This window comes from Mastigoproctus giganteus, chromosome 9, assembly GCF_048544385.1.
Source record: "Mastigoproctus giganteus isolate SK-2022 chromosome 9, ASM4854438v1, whole genome shotgun sequence".
NCBI classification, from domain to species: Eukaryota; Metazoa; Arthropoda; class Arachnida; order Uropygi; family Thelyphonidae; genus Mastigoproctus; species Mastigoproctus giganteus.
The window spans coordinates 115,000,990-115,015,256 of record NC_143583.1 but is presented as its reverse complement, the minus strand read 5'-3'; the positions used below and the strand labels follow the sequence as shown (position 1 = coordinate 115,015,256).

The following is a 14,267-nucleotide window of genomic DNA, read 5'->3' as shown; positions in this document are numbered from 1 at the left end:
AGGGGAAAAAAATCATCCTCCACGAATAACGGATTGTTTCTTGAAATGTGTATTCTTTATAAAACTGTAATATTTTCTAACAATACAAACCTAACAGATTACGGCTAATAACAGACTGCTCAAAAAGTATTGTTGTTATAAAATATTTGTTTGTTATGCTTTGATGTTATCACAAAAGGAGAAATTCTATTTTAGTACAGAAGCCGAATAAATTCACCATCCACATTCATATGCTGTTATGTTCTAAGCTGCAATAAAAAGATATACCCCGCTGAAAAATAGATTTACTCCTCATCACTTCTTGTTTTACTGTGGTTTTTGGCAGATGTGCAATTTCACACAGTCAAGTCGGTGACTGCTAAATGTGGAGCTGTTTCTTGTATTCTCTCTCTCTCTCTCTCTCTCTCTCTATCTTGGGATCTCTTCTGACCCTGTGGTCATCTCAGAGTATAAACAGAAAATTTCTTCGTCGGAGTGCTGCCCACCAATGGCACCAATTATCAACTCTTTTACTATCCTAATTTTCAACGTGTTCAGATAATCCATTTTCCAAAAATTTGAAAGTGCTACATCAATTAGGAGCAAAAACCATTTCCCCCAACATAATGAATTACTTTAGGTACAATAAAGGATGGCTACTGATGATTTTACTGACTGGAAGGAAGTATGCACAATAAAACATCCATACAAGGCAAAAACATGTGGTCACTCGAAAGAAAGTAACCGTAGTCATTTGCATTCAAGGACAAGCTATACAGCAATGTTTGAAATTTATAATGCAGTTCACTCGCTAATATTTCCAGAGGGATTATTGCAAAATATTGTTCCTGAAAACAGTTACAAAAAAGCAAAGTGGTTTTTTTATGAAATGTGCACCGGACAAAAATCAAACTTATTAGAACTTTGACATCCAAGGATGAAGCTGACTTACAGCTATAATGCAAAATATTATTCCGTAAAACAATTATTTTTTTATTACAGTAAAGCAAAGTGTTTTTTTTTTTATCAAATGTGCGCCAGACAAAAATCGGACTTATCTGAACTTAGGCATCCTACAATGAAGCTGACTTATTAGAACTTTAGCATCTGTTGTGAAACTGAATGCAGTAAAGAAATAGACTTATTAGAACTTTCGCATCCGTGAAAGTTCTAATAAGTCTATTTGAAACTGACTTACTAGAACTTCAGCATCTGTGATGAAAGTTACAGTGGACCTTTGACAATCTCCTGGCCTTCCCCCTACGAAAAGAATATTTTTATTTCTTTCTCTGTCTGTTTCCCCTTAGGGTTGGACTAGAAAGGTGAACTCTCTCCCCTAGGGAGTTTTTTTCCCCAAGTGAATGAAAGGAACTGGAAATTTCAGGGAAATGAACCCTGTTTTCCATCATTTGATAAACAGCTACTCTGTCAGCAGCTCAAGAGAAGTGAAATTACATTTGCAGCTCAGAATGAAATTCAGCCATCCAAACACTTTATGATGAATTTTTCGGGCGTGTGTGTGATAATGAAAATTCAGTTTTTCCCTCAAAATGTTTTGATGGTATCAAATGCATATCAAGGAAATATCGAAGTATTCAGTAACAATTACAATTTCCCAATCCGTTACTACGAGACGAGTAACGGATTGTTTTCACAATCCGTTACTCGTCTCGTAGGAAATATATCATATATATGATATATTTATACATGTATACCCAGTTGAGTAATATATCATAAAAAATATACACATCCAGGAAACTGCTGTTCTGATATAGACCTCTGAAAACAATTACAATAAAGTAAACTTTTTTTTTATGAAATGCGCATTGTACTGATCAGTTTTACGACAGGATTTTTTTTTTTCCCCCTTCCATTTCTACTGTGGCTTCCAATAGATGAATTTACTTGATTTTTTGTTAATAGATACAATACATATTGAAGAAAGGAAATACAATATTAGCATTAGCATTAGTAGAGGCATATGATGCAAGAAAGCAAGCTTATTCAGCATCAGCCAAAAAAAAAAAAAAAAAAAAACCCTCTCCCATTTCACCCCTCCGTTCGTTCGAAATACCTGTCCAGTTGAGCTTTAAATTTGTTTAGGCTATCAGCTTCAACAACAAGTGATGGAAGTCGGTTCCACCAACCAACCACCCGCTGGCCAAAGGCAAATTTCCGCACATCTATCCAACATCCGTCCTTCCTCAATTTGAATTTATGCCCCCTGAGGTGATTATTCTGTGAAAGATGAAGAATCCCATTGGCATTGAGCATGCTCAAACCATTCAAAGCCTTATACACCTCTATCAGATCACCTCGCCGGTGCCTAGTCTCCAGACTCTGTAATTTGCAAAACTTAAGCCTTTCTTCGTAAGAGCAACCCTTTGTTCCATTTACTAATCTTGTTGCCCTTCTCTGTACCCGTTCCAGCAGCTCTACATCCTTCTTGAAATGAGGCCTCCAGACCTGTATACAGTACTCAAGATGTGGCCTAACCATTGCCTTATATAGGGTGGCCACTGGAAGACTGAAGGGTTTGAAAAAGTCATAACTTGTTCATTTTTAATATTTTTTATTTTCTTTTTTTACAGGTTATAGAGCATCCCTTGGAGATTAAAATGGCTACGTAGATGTCCAGCAACAAGTAAAACTCGTTGGGTTTTTCTATTCCAGTGAAAGATCAATTATTGAAACTCAGAGAAAATACCGGCAACATTTTAAAGTCCTCCTAGCGATAACATGATTCGGAACCTAATTGCCTGGTTTGAAAGAACTGGATCAGTCAGTGATCTTCCGAGAAGAGGTCCTAAGCGCACTGTGTGCACCGATGCAGCGGTGCAAGCTGTACGGCAGAGTGTCTTTGAGGATCCATCTGCCTCTACCCGTCGTCACTCTGCTCAATTAGGCATCACCAGAACATCACTTCAGACAATTCTGAAAGGGTGGTCAGTCTTTCAGTGGTCACATTTTAATCTCCAAGGGATGCTATATACCCTATAAAAAAAGAAAATAAAAAAGATTAAAAATGAACATGTTATAACTTTTTCAAACCCTTCAGTCTTTCAGTGGCCACCCTATACAAGGGAATAATCACCTCCTTATCCCTGCTAGAAAAATTCCTGTATATCATTGACAAGACACCATGAGCTACTCTTGCAGCTCGTCTGCACTGCTCAGAGAACTTCATATCTGCCTGCACAATTACCCCGAGGTCCTTTTCATTCTCCACCACTGTCAGTGTAGTACCGCAGAGTTGATACGTTGCTCTGGGGTTACTGTATCCCATATGTAGTACTTTACATTTGTCAATGTTAAACTTCATTTGCCACCTCTCAGCCCATCTGTTCAACCTTTCCAGATCCTGTTGCAGCAGCATAGCGTCAGTAGTGTCCTTAACGACCCTGCCAACCTTTGTATCATCTGCAAACTTAGACATTAAACTTGATATCCCATCATCAATATCATTCATAAACACCGAAAACAACAATGGACCCAACACTGAACCTTGAGGAACTCCACTAATAACATTAGTCCACGTTGAGCAGTGTCCATTGATTACCACTCTCTGTCTTCTGCCACTCAACCATCCCCTTATCCATAGCAGCAATTTGCCTCCAATGCCACACTGCTCCAATTTGTGCAGCAGTCTTCCATGTGCAACAGTATCAAATTCTTTCTAAGATCCAAATATATAATATCAAAGTTATTCCCTGCATCCAGTTCTTTTGTGACTACATCATAGTATCCAATCAAATTGGTCAGGCAAGACCTGCCCTTAACAAAACCATGCTGCGTCTGAGCTATAACTGAATTCTTGTCTAGATGATCCTGCAGTGCTTCTTTAACCAGTGCCTCCATTAATTTACCTGGAACAGAAGTTAAACTAACAGGTCTATAATTACTTGTGTCAGCCTTTGATCCTCCTTTGTGAATTGGGGTTACATTTGCACATCTCCAGTCTATGGGTACCTCCCCTGAGTCCAAAGAAGCTCTCATAATTATGGCTAGGGGTTTGCATACTTCCTTTGCTGCCTCCTTTAATATAACTGGATAGATCCCATCCACCCCAGGTGCCTTTTTTATGTTTATCCTCAACAAACTCTCCTCCACTTTCCTCTCAGTTATTACAAAATCATCCAGCTCACTGCCAATGTTTACTTTACCTACATCATTCTCCTTCCTGAATAACTCCTCATGCGTGAATGTAGATGCAAAATACTCGTTTAGATTGTTAGCCACCTGAGCAGGATCCTCAACTGTTGAACCATCAATATCCAGTGGACCAATCTGATTCATCCCTTTCCTTCTCGAGTTCAAGTATGTAAAGAACTCCTTTCTGTTTTTCTTTGCATCCTTTGCCAAGGATTTTTCGTAGTCTGCCTTTGCCTGCCTAATCTCCTTTGTGACTTGGTTACAGACCAACTTATATCTATCATAGGCTTCCATGTCACCCATTAATTTGTATGTATCCCATGCATTTTTGTTTTCTGCCACATGTCTCATTAGTCCATCTGACAACCATTTAGGCCTAAACCTTGAACAATATTTCTTAGTTGGTATGTAAAGCCTGGTAGCCACCAAGATTAGTTCCTTGAATGCTTCCCATTTTGAGTTTGCTGTTGGTAACATCATCAGTTGGTCCCACTGTATAGAATTTAAATACTGTCTCAGACCATCATAGTCGCCTTTACGAAAACAAAAACCCTTCCCTTTACCTCTGATGGTAGTTACCTCCTTGAGTAAATCCCACTTCAACACACTGTGATCACTGCCACCTAGTGGTTCATTTATCTGCAGGTTCTTAATGCATGAAGAATCACTACTGATAATCAGATCAAGAGTATTGCTCCCTCTTGTTGCCTCACGAACATGCTGATGTAGAAAACAATCATCCAATAAATCCACAAAAGCCTTGCTAGTGTGCGAGTGACCAACCCACAAATTCCAGTCAATATCTGGGAAATTAAAATCCCCCATTATAAGACTCTCTGATTTACTGGCCCACTCTATTTCCCTGTACAATATATTATTATACTCATCAGAGTCATTAGGCCTATAGCACACTCCTACTCTCAATTTTGATTTCCCTATGCTTATGTCACACCAAATTGACTCGACACTGCCCTGTCCATCGATGTCAACTGGCTTCACTTCCTTTGACTTTATGTGTTTCTTAATTAATAGCATAACCCCTCCTCCCCTCCTGTCCTGTCTATCCTTTCTATATACATTGTATTCCCCAAATTCCAGTTCCGCATTACTTATATCTGTGTGACACCACGTCTCTGATATCCCAACAATATCTGCCTTTGATGTTTTGAGCAATACCTCAAATTCATCAAATTTATTTACCAAACTCCTAGCATTGGTGTACACGCAGGTATACATGCACCTGTTTCTATTCTTAGCTACCCTAATACAACCCATGTGTTTACTTGTAACGCAATGACTACCAGCAGTCTCTGAAATATCCTGCATCTTGTTTTTCAGGCTTCTGCTCATTTGAATAGAAGCAGTGCAAGAATCACTTCCACCTCTGCCAGTGGCTACTGTTAATCTATTAGTCCTTGTATCCCCCCCCAACTAGCAGTTTTCTGACCCACCTAACACTGCCTCGACAGCATCAGCAAAAATTCTTGCACCCTTTCTATTTAAGTGTATCCCATCCCTGTAGAAGCAATCTGTCCTGTTAACAAGTACAGTCCAGGCTGAAAAAAATTCTACCCCTTGAGCCTTGCACAATCCCTCCAGGGCCGAATTGATCGACAAGGCTCTCATCATATACTCCCTCCTATCGTGTCTGGGCAGAATTGCAGACACTTTCAAGTTCAACCCTAATTCACGGCTTTTTTTCAACAGTGATCTGTACTTGCTAAGTAATTCCGCCGGTCTCCTACTCTTAATATCATTAGTGCCAACGTGTACAACTATATCACCTTTTGTGCCCTTAAAAGATGATATCCGCTCTACAACGTCATCAACCTTTGCCCCTGGCAGACATACCCTGGTCCTATTCCACCTATCCTTTTTACAAAGCATGTTCCCCGTTTCCCTGACAATAGAGTCACCAACAACTACTAGTTCCTGTGGGACCAGCGCATTCTGCCTAGGGGGCTGCCCCTGTGTTGCCTGATGACCAAGTGCAAGCTCTGGCGTTGATGTGGGCAGCTGAGAGCTTGATGGGCCCCTCAATTTATTTCCTTCGAGGGCATCCACCCTGTCCTTCAAGGTCTCATAAAGGCCCATAACAACGCTGAGTTGTCGCCTGATTTCCTTGCACTCCTTACATCGTGCACACACAAAGACATCCCCCTTGGCAGTATCATGTCCCGTACCCGACTGCTCCGCAAACATCAAGCAAACAGTGCATTTTAATAGACTGTGATTCAGAGGGCAACTGCCCCCCCTCAGTTCTCCCCTGAACCACAGCACTCCCATTAGCTTGAGCCTTTTGCTTTGCTGCTCTGGTCAGAGTCATGATTCCAATTTAATTCAATAAAATTTAAAACAAAAATTAAATCCTTAAGTTATATCCCAAAACAGTTATGTTATATATATATATATATATATATTTTTTTTTTTTTTTTCGTTATCTAATGTTCCCTTTATACAACTTCCGTATCACGTGTACCACTATAGTTATGTATTAATTATTTGTTACGATTAAATCGTTATATATATTTATAGAGTTAAAAAGACAATTTAATTGACAATAAAGTTTATCAAGATTAATAGATTTACTGATTAATTGACAATATCATATTATGCAGTATACTACACTAAGCTTATGCTATCGTGTAAAAATGGCGGGAATTCACGAACGGTATTTCTACGGACTCGTAAGTATTGATTAGCTTCGAAATCTCGCTATCTCAATTTAGAATAAACTAAGGATCCTGACTAGGTCTATAATCTACTTATAGAAGATAATTTGATATAACAATTGGTTAATAAATCGACTAAATTTGGTTAAAAGACCTCTCGTTCAATTTGTGACACGTGGATTTGATACCGTTACCGATACTAAGTAATATCTACGAAATCTCTGTCTAAGTTAAACTTTAAACTAAGTATCGTAACTAGGAATATAAAGCTACTCTAGAAAATAAGTTAATATGACAATTTAAACTAATAAAGCAGAAAATAAATCAGGAAAACTTCTCTGTTTGAAGAGCTTTAAGGAGCAATGTCTTTGTTTTTCAAAAACAATTCATTGCAATTCTTTCATACAACAATTATGAAAAGCAGTAAAGCAACATGTTGTGACAGAGCGATGCAAAATATTGTTCACAAGTAATGATGCTTAACTGTTTGTTTTCCAAGAAAGTTGCTTACATTTTTATTTTCTCCTTGGTAATGCTAATGATGTAAGCTTGACCAGTCAATTATATCTCCTCATGTGTTGATTCATTTTAGCCAGTGGCGCCGAGATGACATGCTAAATTCAAATGAATGCAGTAACTCGTTGCATCAAAGGGATCAGCGACAGTTTTTGGAGGTCATAATTTCATAAATTGATATGTGATCATACATTTTTGTTGTTTTCCAGTGAATTAATAGTTTTTGCTCTAATTTTAAAGGTAGGAAATCAAAAAATATACTTCTGTTTATGTATATTGAGAGTTTCAATTTTGTAAATTGAGTAGAAATTATAGAAATGATTAGTTTTTTTTTTTTTTTTTCAGGGTAGGCTTAAAATTAGGGTTACTGGAGAACCGGACAAAAGTAGGGTTAAAACTGTTTATGGCCACTGTAATCTTTAAGTACAGGCAGTTCTCGCTTTACAAGTTCCTGGGTTTACGAGTTTTGTTTTCCCCAAGTATCAACAAAATTGAAAATATGAACATTAATTGCAAAAAATCAATCTTAAACATTCATAAACACTGCATTCCAAACCACGTGCGTAGCTATACTATACAGTGTACTCCGCTTTACAATATTAATCAGTTCCAGAGACACCATCGTATTTAAAATATCGTAATGTGAACCCAATAAAAAAACACATTGTTTTTTGGTAATTCGTTTCGAGATCTCGGAAATTGAAATTTTCGCTGTTTAACTAAGCTATTTATCTCTCTAAATTGTCATTTTTTAAGGTCATGAACGTGACCTTAAGGCCATATAAAAGGTTGTAAATTGTATTAGTTTCCAATTCAAATCTACCCCAGGGGCTCACATCTGGTGAGTATGGGCTTGGCACACCCAGGGTCCTTAGCAGTGGTGGATTTAGCACTTGAGAGGCCCTAGGCGCAATTCAATTTTGAGGCCCCCCCTAAATATTTTTTGTACCACTACATTCTACGTGCACATTTTTACTATACATGCACTCTAGATTTGGTGTTGCGGTTTTAGTCATTTTGGTTGCCCATTTCTTTCATACGTATTTTAACTAATGTTTAAATGAAAAAATGGCACAACTAAGCATTAATGATAATATGTATTCTACTTCAGATTCACTTAGTTCGCATAGATATTTCATATAATATGTATGGATATTCGCATAAGAGTTTACTAACTTCTCATATTAAATTATAGTTGTATTCAGTAACGGTAATAATGATGAGTGTAAAAATTAAAAATGAAACAATTTTATTTTTTTTTTGAGACCTGAGATTTGAGGCCCCGCTATTTAAGAGGCCCCAGACGCGCACCTCATGCACCTGCGCAGAAATCCGCCACTGGTCCTGAGCTGGATATCATCATTCTTCTTTTTCTTGGTGATTCCCTTCTACTTCTCTCTCTCTCTCACACAGGGTAACCCAGAAATTTTTTTTTTTTTTTTTGTCTGGTACAGCATAAGCCTCAGGCTTCCTTGCACCATATGGCTAATAATAAAAATCATTAAAATGCACTACACTTTCATAGTTATCATATGTTCTGTTATAAGAACCAGTTTTGAACGGCTTTGTGATATTTTTCTAAAGCGCATTTCTGGAGGTCACGACCATAAAACAATTTGCATTTTCTGGTTTATTGGGCTTTTCTATTATGGCAAGCAATTATAAACGGGTAGTAAACTCGACCTTCTTGCATTTGCGAAAATACCGATAGCTGAAATTGTGCGGTTTTTTTACGTTATTATGGTGAAATGTGTTTCCCCTTTACTGAAATCTTCAATCATATAAAAAACAAATAAATTTTCAGAATCTTCTCTTCATTCCTTTTTTTTAAGCTTCATAAACTTGGTACTCTATGCGAATCGTGTTAGTTGCAATTTGTGTGTGCCGTTAAAAAATGCTTATGCATGCAATCATGAAATTTATAATTAAAAGAGAAGATTATCTTGGAAACAAATGCCTCTTGAAACATTTCTGAAGAAGACGACTCCTTGTGCAACAAACCAAACAATAATGAGTAATGAACGAGTGTGCATTTAGTCAATGATGATGAAGAATAAACATTCTTTAACATTTGTAAGTCATGAATAATTTATCTATTATTATAATTTGCTTGATTTTACAGGCTGTTTTCATTTCTTTGGATAAATTAATCATTGTTTAAACAAACTAATTAGCTAACTAATTTCATTGTTGAGAACACAATCCCTATTTTTTAACCTTATGTCTATGGGAAATAAATTCCCACTTTACGAGCTCGCACTAGGAATAAATTAACTCATAAAGTCAAGAACTAACTACCTGTATATCCCAGATCAATATATTATGATTACTCTCACCTGTTAGTTCCTTCATCTGGATAGTCTTTATAACACAAGTGATCTCATGATTATGATTAATTTTTACACTCTTAGCTCCCTTAGTGATCTGACTACAGACTTGTTTTTACTTTTTACTTACTCCAAATCAAGTTTTATAATAACTCTTCTACAAAATATCTGATTGGATTCCTTCAGGTATGGTTTTTTTTTTTTTTTTAATATATATATATTTCAGATTCCTCTAACTTTAAGACTCCAGTATAACATAAACATTTGAGAATAAATATTTTTTTAATAATATAGAACTACTATTATACCCAGTTGAGTAATTTGTAGAGTGCCTAAATTAATGCAGCATGTTCCCTTGTTACACTAAATCTTGTGTGTTTGCTTTTTTAAATATAATGTGATAATATGTGTTGCAAAATACATATTCTAATTCTGTGTCACTAAAAATTTTAGTTACAAAGCTACTTTTAAATGAATTTTTTATTAATTTTAGTATAAATTTTCTCTAGTATGTGCTGTACGAGTTATTGCAGAAAATGATATCATGCAAGAGTTCCTTACTGATATGGACGACGAAAATGTAAGTAGATTTAAACACTTTTCATTGTGTGTGTTTATTTTTGCTTTACATTAGAGATATAAAACTATTACCACATATCAAGAGTATTATTAGCAGTGGTGGTGGCATATGATTCAAGAAAGCAAGCTGCTTATATGTTTGCCAGGGGGTAAAAAGAAGATGAAGTTGCAGAGCATATATCAGTGGTTTCGACAACATTCCAGAAGTGCACATAATTTGGGTTTAATTTAATTAAACTGATTTTTTTAAAAAATTTATATATTTATTTCATTGTAACAAGGTTTACAGTATCCATTGTACGCTGTTCTAGATCCTGTTGCTGTAGCATAGTCTTTACTGTCATTAACAACCCTGCCAATCTTTGTATCATCTGCAAACTTGGACATTAAGCCTGATATACGCTCATTGATAAATACACAAAAAAACAATGGGCCCAGCACCGAACCCTGGGGGACTCCACTAATAACATTAGTCAGTGTAGTCTCTGCCATCTCCCACTCAACCATTCCTTTAGCCATTGCAGCAACTTGCTGCTCCTGCCCACCTGGCTACGGAGGCGCCAAGGTAAGAAAAATACTGAATTTGAAAATTAAATTATACGTTTTGAAATGAATCAATTTTGTTCAACGATAAGTGGATGTGTGCAATAATTTAGGACTGGCAGGTTCAACTGTAAGAACAATTATAAAAAATAAAGAATTAATTTTAGCAGTGGGAAAGACAGCTGTTCCACTGCAAGCAACTAGGCTAGCTATTATAATTGAAACGGAGAGACTTCTAAATAACTTTATTGAAGATAATATCCAACGCACAATTCTGTTAAGTTAAATATTATTAATGAAACAGCGATTAGCCTATGTGATGATCTGAAGAAAGCTCACCTTTAAAAAAAGAAAAATGTGGAACCATTTAAAGCTAGTAAGGGCTGGTAAGATAGATTTAAAATCCAGGAAGAAGCCATAAGTGCAGATCAAGTAGGAGCCGAAACTTTCAAAAAAGAACTTCTAAAAATTATTGAAGAGTGGTGTTAAAACTTCTCAACAAGTTTTTACCATAGATGAAACAGGACTTTTTTGGAAACGAATGCCTAAAAGAAGTTTCATATCGAAAGAAGAAAAAAAAAACATGCCAGGCTTCAAAGCAACGAAGGATCAGTTGACTTTATTGTTGAGTGGTAATGCTGCTGGGATTTTAAAGTAAAACCCCTTATAGTTTACTAGGAAGACAGCCAAAATCGACCAAAATTAGAAAAACTCGACAGCCCAGTGCCATCGGATTAATAAATACATGATTTTAAGTTTAATTTTGATACGTAATATAGTTACTTACCACTTAATTATATACGTATGTAATGGAGAATATTTTATATGTACAAATTTTTAATATTAAATATTTCGACCGAAATTTGTGCATCTTTTCACTACCATTTATTATTGATTAGGAAATATCCTATGGCATAGACCACGACTCACAAATACATATGTTACATCACGGGAATACAGCACTTGCTTAGCGCTGATTCACTTAGTGCTCTTTTTCTGGAACAAATTATCAGTGTTATGCAGGGTCACCTGTATTGTTTTCAGTATTTATTAATGATATTGCTGAGTCAGGTTTAATGTCAAAGTTTGCAGAGGATATAATGGCTGCTCAGAGTAACGAATCACAGTAAAAGGGTATGCTACTGCAAAAAGATGTAGAAAAATTTGGCAGATGGGCTGAGAATTGGCATTTGAAGCTTAACACTGAAAAATGCAGGGTGCTACATATGGGTAGCAGTAATCACTGAGTAGTGCAATTAGTCTGCTATGACAGTACATGTTGTTTTGTGATATAGAGGAATTTGCCAGCAAGGATAATGAAGTAATTCCTTGTATAAGATTCCTTGTTAAGCCAAACTTTAATGACTACTGCCATCCACAGTACATCCACATCACTTGTTCAGATTACGAATCTAAGGGGGCATAAATTCAAATTAAGAAAAGACAGATGTAGAATAGATGTGCGGAAATTTTCCTTTAGCCAGCGGGTGGTTAATTGCTGGAACAAACTTCCATCTGTCGTTGTGGAAGTTGATAGGTTGAATAAATTTAAGGAGGAACTGGACAGGCATTTGGAGGGAATGGTGTGATTTTTTTTTTTTTTTTTTGGCTGATGCTGAATAAGCTCATACATTTGCTTTCTTGCATCACATGCCACTACTACTACTACTACTACATCCTTCCTGAAATGAAGCCTCATTTCAGGAAGGATGTGGATTTGTTGGAATGTGTGCACAGAAAGGCAATGGGGTTAGTGAAGGGAACAAAAGGTTGCTCACTTGCCAAGAAAGGTTCAGTTCTGGAAATTGAAGTGTATATGCTTTGAATAGATTGAGTAAGCTCAACGTTGATGGCACTGTTCTTGGCTGGTGGCTTCATCTTGCTTTGGCTGCACACGAGGAGGCATAAATTAAAGTTGAGGAAGAATGGTTTCAAGATAGATGTGCACAAGTTTGCCTTTGGTCAGTGGTTAGTTTATTGTTGCAAATTGGCTTTCATTTTATGTTATTGGAAGTGGATAGTCTGAATAAATTCAAGGAAGAACTAGAGAAACTATTAGAGGGGGTGGACAGGTGATGTGAGAAAAGGCAGGCTTTTTTTTTTTTTTTTTTTTTTTGTTGTTGCTGCTGCTGCTGCTGTGTAAGCTTTTTGTCTGGCATCATTTGCCCCTACTAACAGTAAAAATCAATTTATTTTACTGTATTCCTTCATGTCATAATGAACAGATTGAGTGTGGCACCTCACTCAGGTTAGTGGATAGTGAAAAGACCTTGGGGTAACTGTCCAGTAAACTTGAATAAAAAGTAAATTAATAAATTACTTTGCTTCATAAAAATTTTAAAGTATCTCTGAATGAACAAATGAATAAAAAAAAACCAGACTTTCACGATTGAAATCTAAGAAAAAACAATGTGGGACGGTGGGGGCAGGGGAAAAGTCAGGCTAAAGTAATTTTTTGTACTTTCAATTAGTTCTTTAAAATATAGAGATGAAAGATCTTAAATACATATATTTCTTTTTTAATTTTGTAATTTTACGGTAGTGTCAGACTCAGAAGTGCTTGTGGGCCACACAGACAAATCCCATGGGACTGGTGGGTCTCATTAGTGCACCCACAATATAACCAGAGGTATTAATGATAGAAATACATTAAATAGTCTCACATGTTTCCTTTGCATAGAAACATGCGAAACGTCTGTTCAGCTATGAAACAGCATTAAGTTGATAATAGTTTGGGGGTGCTAGACAACAAATGCTTCAGACAGCACCAATTTGACATGTTTGCTTTGTATTTTATTTTTTTTTTGGTACATTCCAAAATTCAAGTTAAAAATGCCGTGCAGTGTAAAAACCTAGCATTTGCTAAATTTTCACATCTATGTCTCAAGTTATGTGAGTTAAAAATACATGTTGTGTTTTCATATATACAACTTATATGTTCTTCTAAATATAAAACTCACTTTGAGTTAATGTGAATCTGTAACTGACCCCAAAAATTCTTCAAATAGGCCTCTGGGGTTGGGTATACTCATACTATGATTTTTAGTGTTTTCCACCAACCATGGAATAAAACGATTTATTCGTTTTCCACCAACCATGGAATAAAACGATAAATCGTTTTATTCCATGGTTGGTGGAAAACACTAAAAATCATAGTATGACCCCAAAAAGATTGTTAAAGAAATTTTTAGAACTGCACAGGCTATACTATACATATTCAAGTAAAAGAATTTGGAACTGCTTAAATATTTTAGAAATGCATAAAAAACCATGTCCACCACAAAGCATGCAAATCATACACACAATACATAATGACACAATATGGTTTAAGCTGCTGATTGTCTACAACAATAATCACAACAAACTCAACAAAAATAACCACAAAACAGCTTAATGTAATCAACTGCATGGCTGCATGATAGTCATCTTCCTGTGTTCATGCATCGGTCAGTTTTTCAGTCTTTATAGTATATGTCCTTTTTTGTCCTGTTTTTAATTT

At 36.2% G+C, this 14,267-nt stretch overlaps 1 protein-coding gene across 1 annotated transcript in view; it reads left to right on the top strand.

The window, feature by feature from the left end:
• Snx27 (sorting nexin 27) overlaps window positions 1-14,267 on the top strand; it is a 300,277-nt gene that overhangs the window by 128,152 nt on the left and 157,858 nt on the right. The window contains exon 5 of the mRNA XM_090381146.1: window positions 10,156-10,226. Coding sequence (XP_090237272.1) covers window positions 10,156-10,226 — 71 coding nt within the window. The remainder of the gene's footprint in view (window positions 1-10,155; window positions 10,227-14,267) is intronic.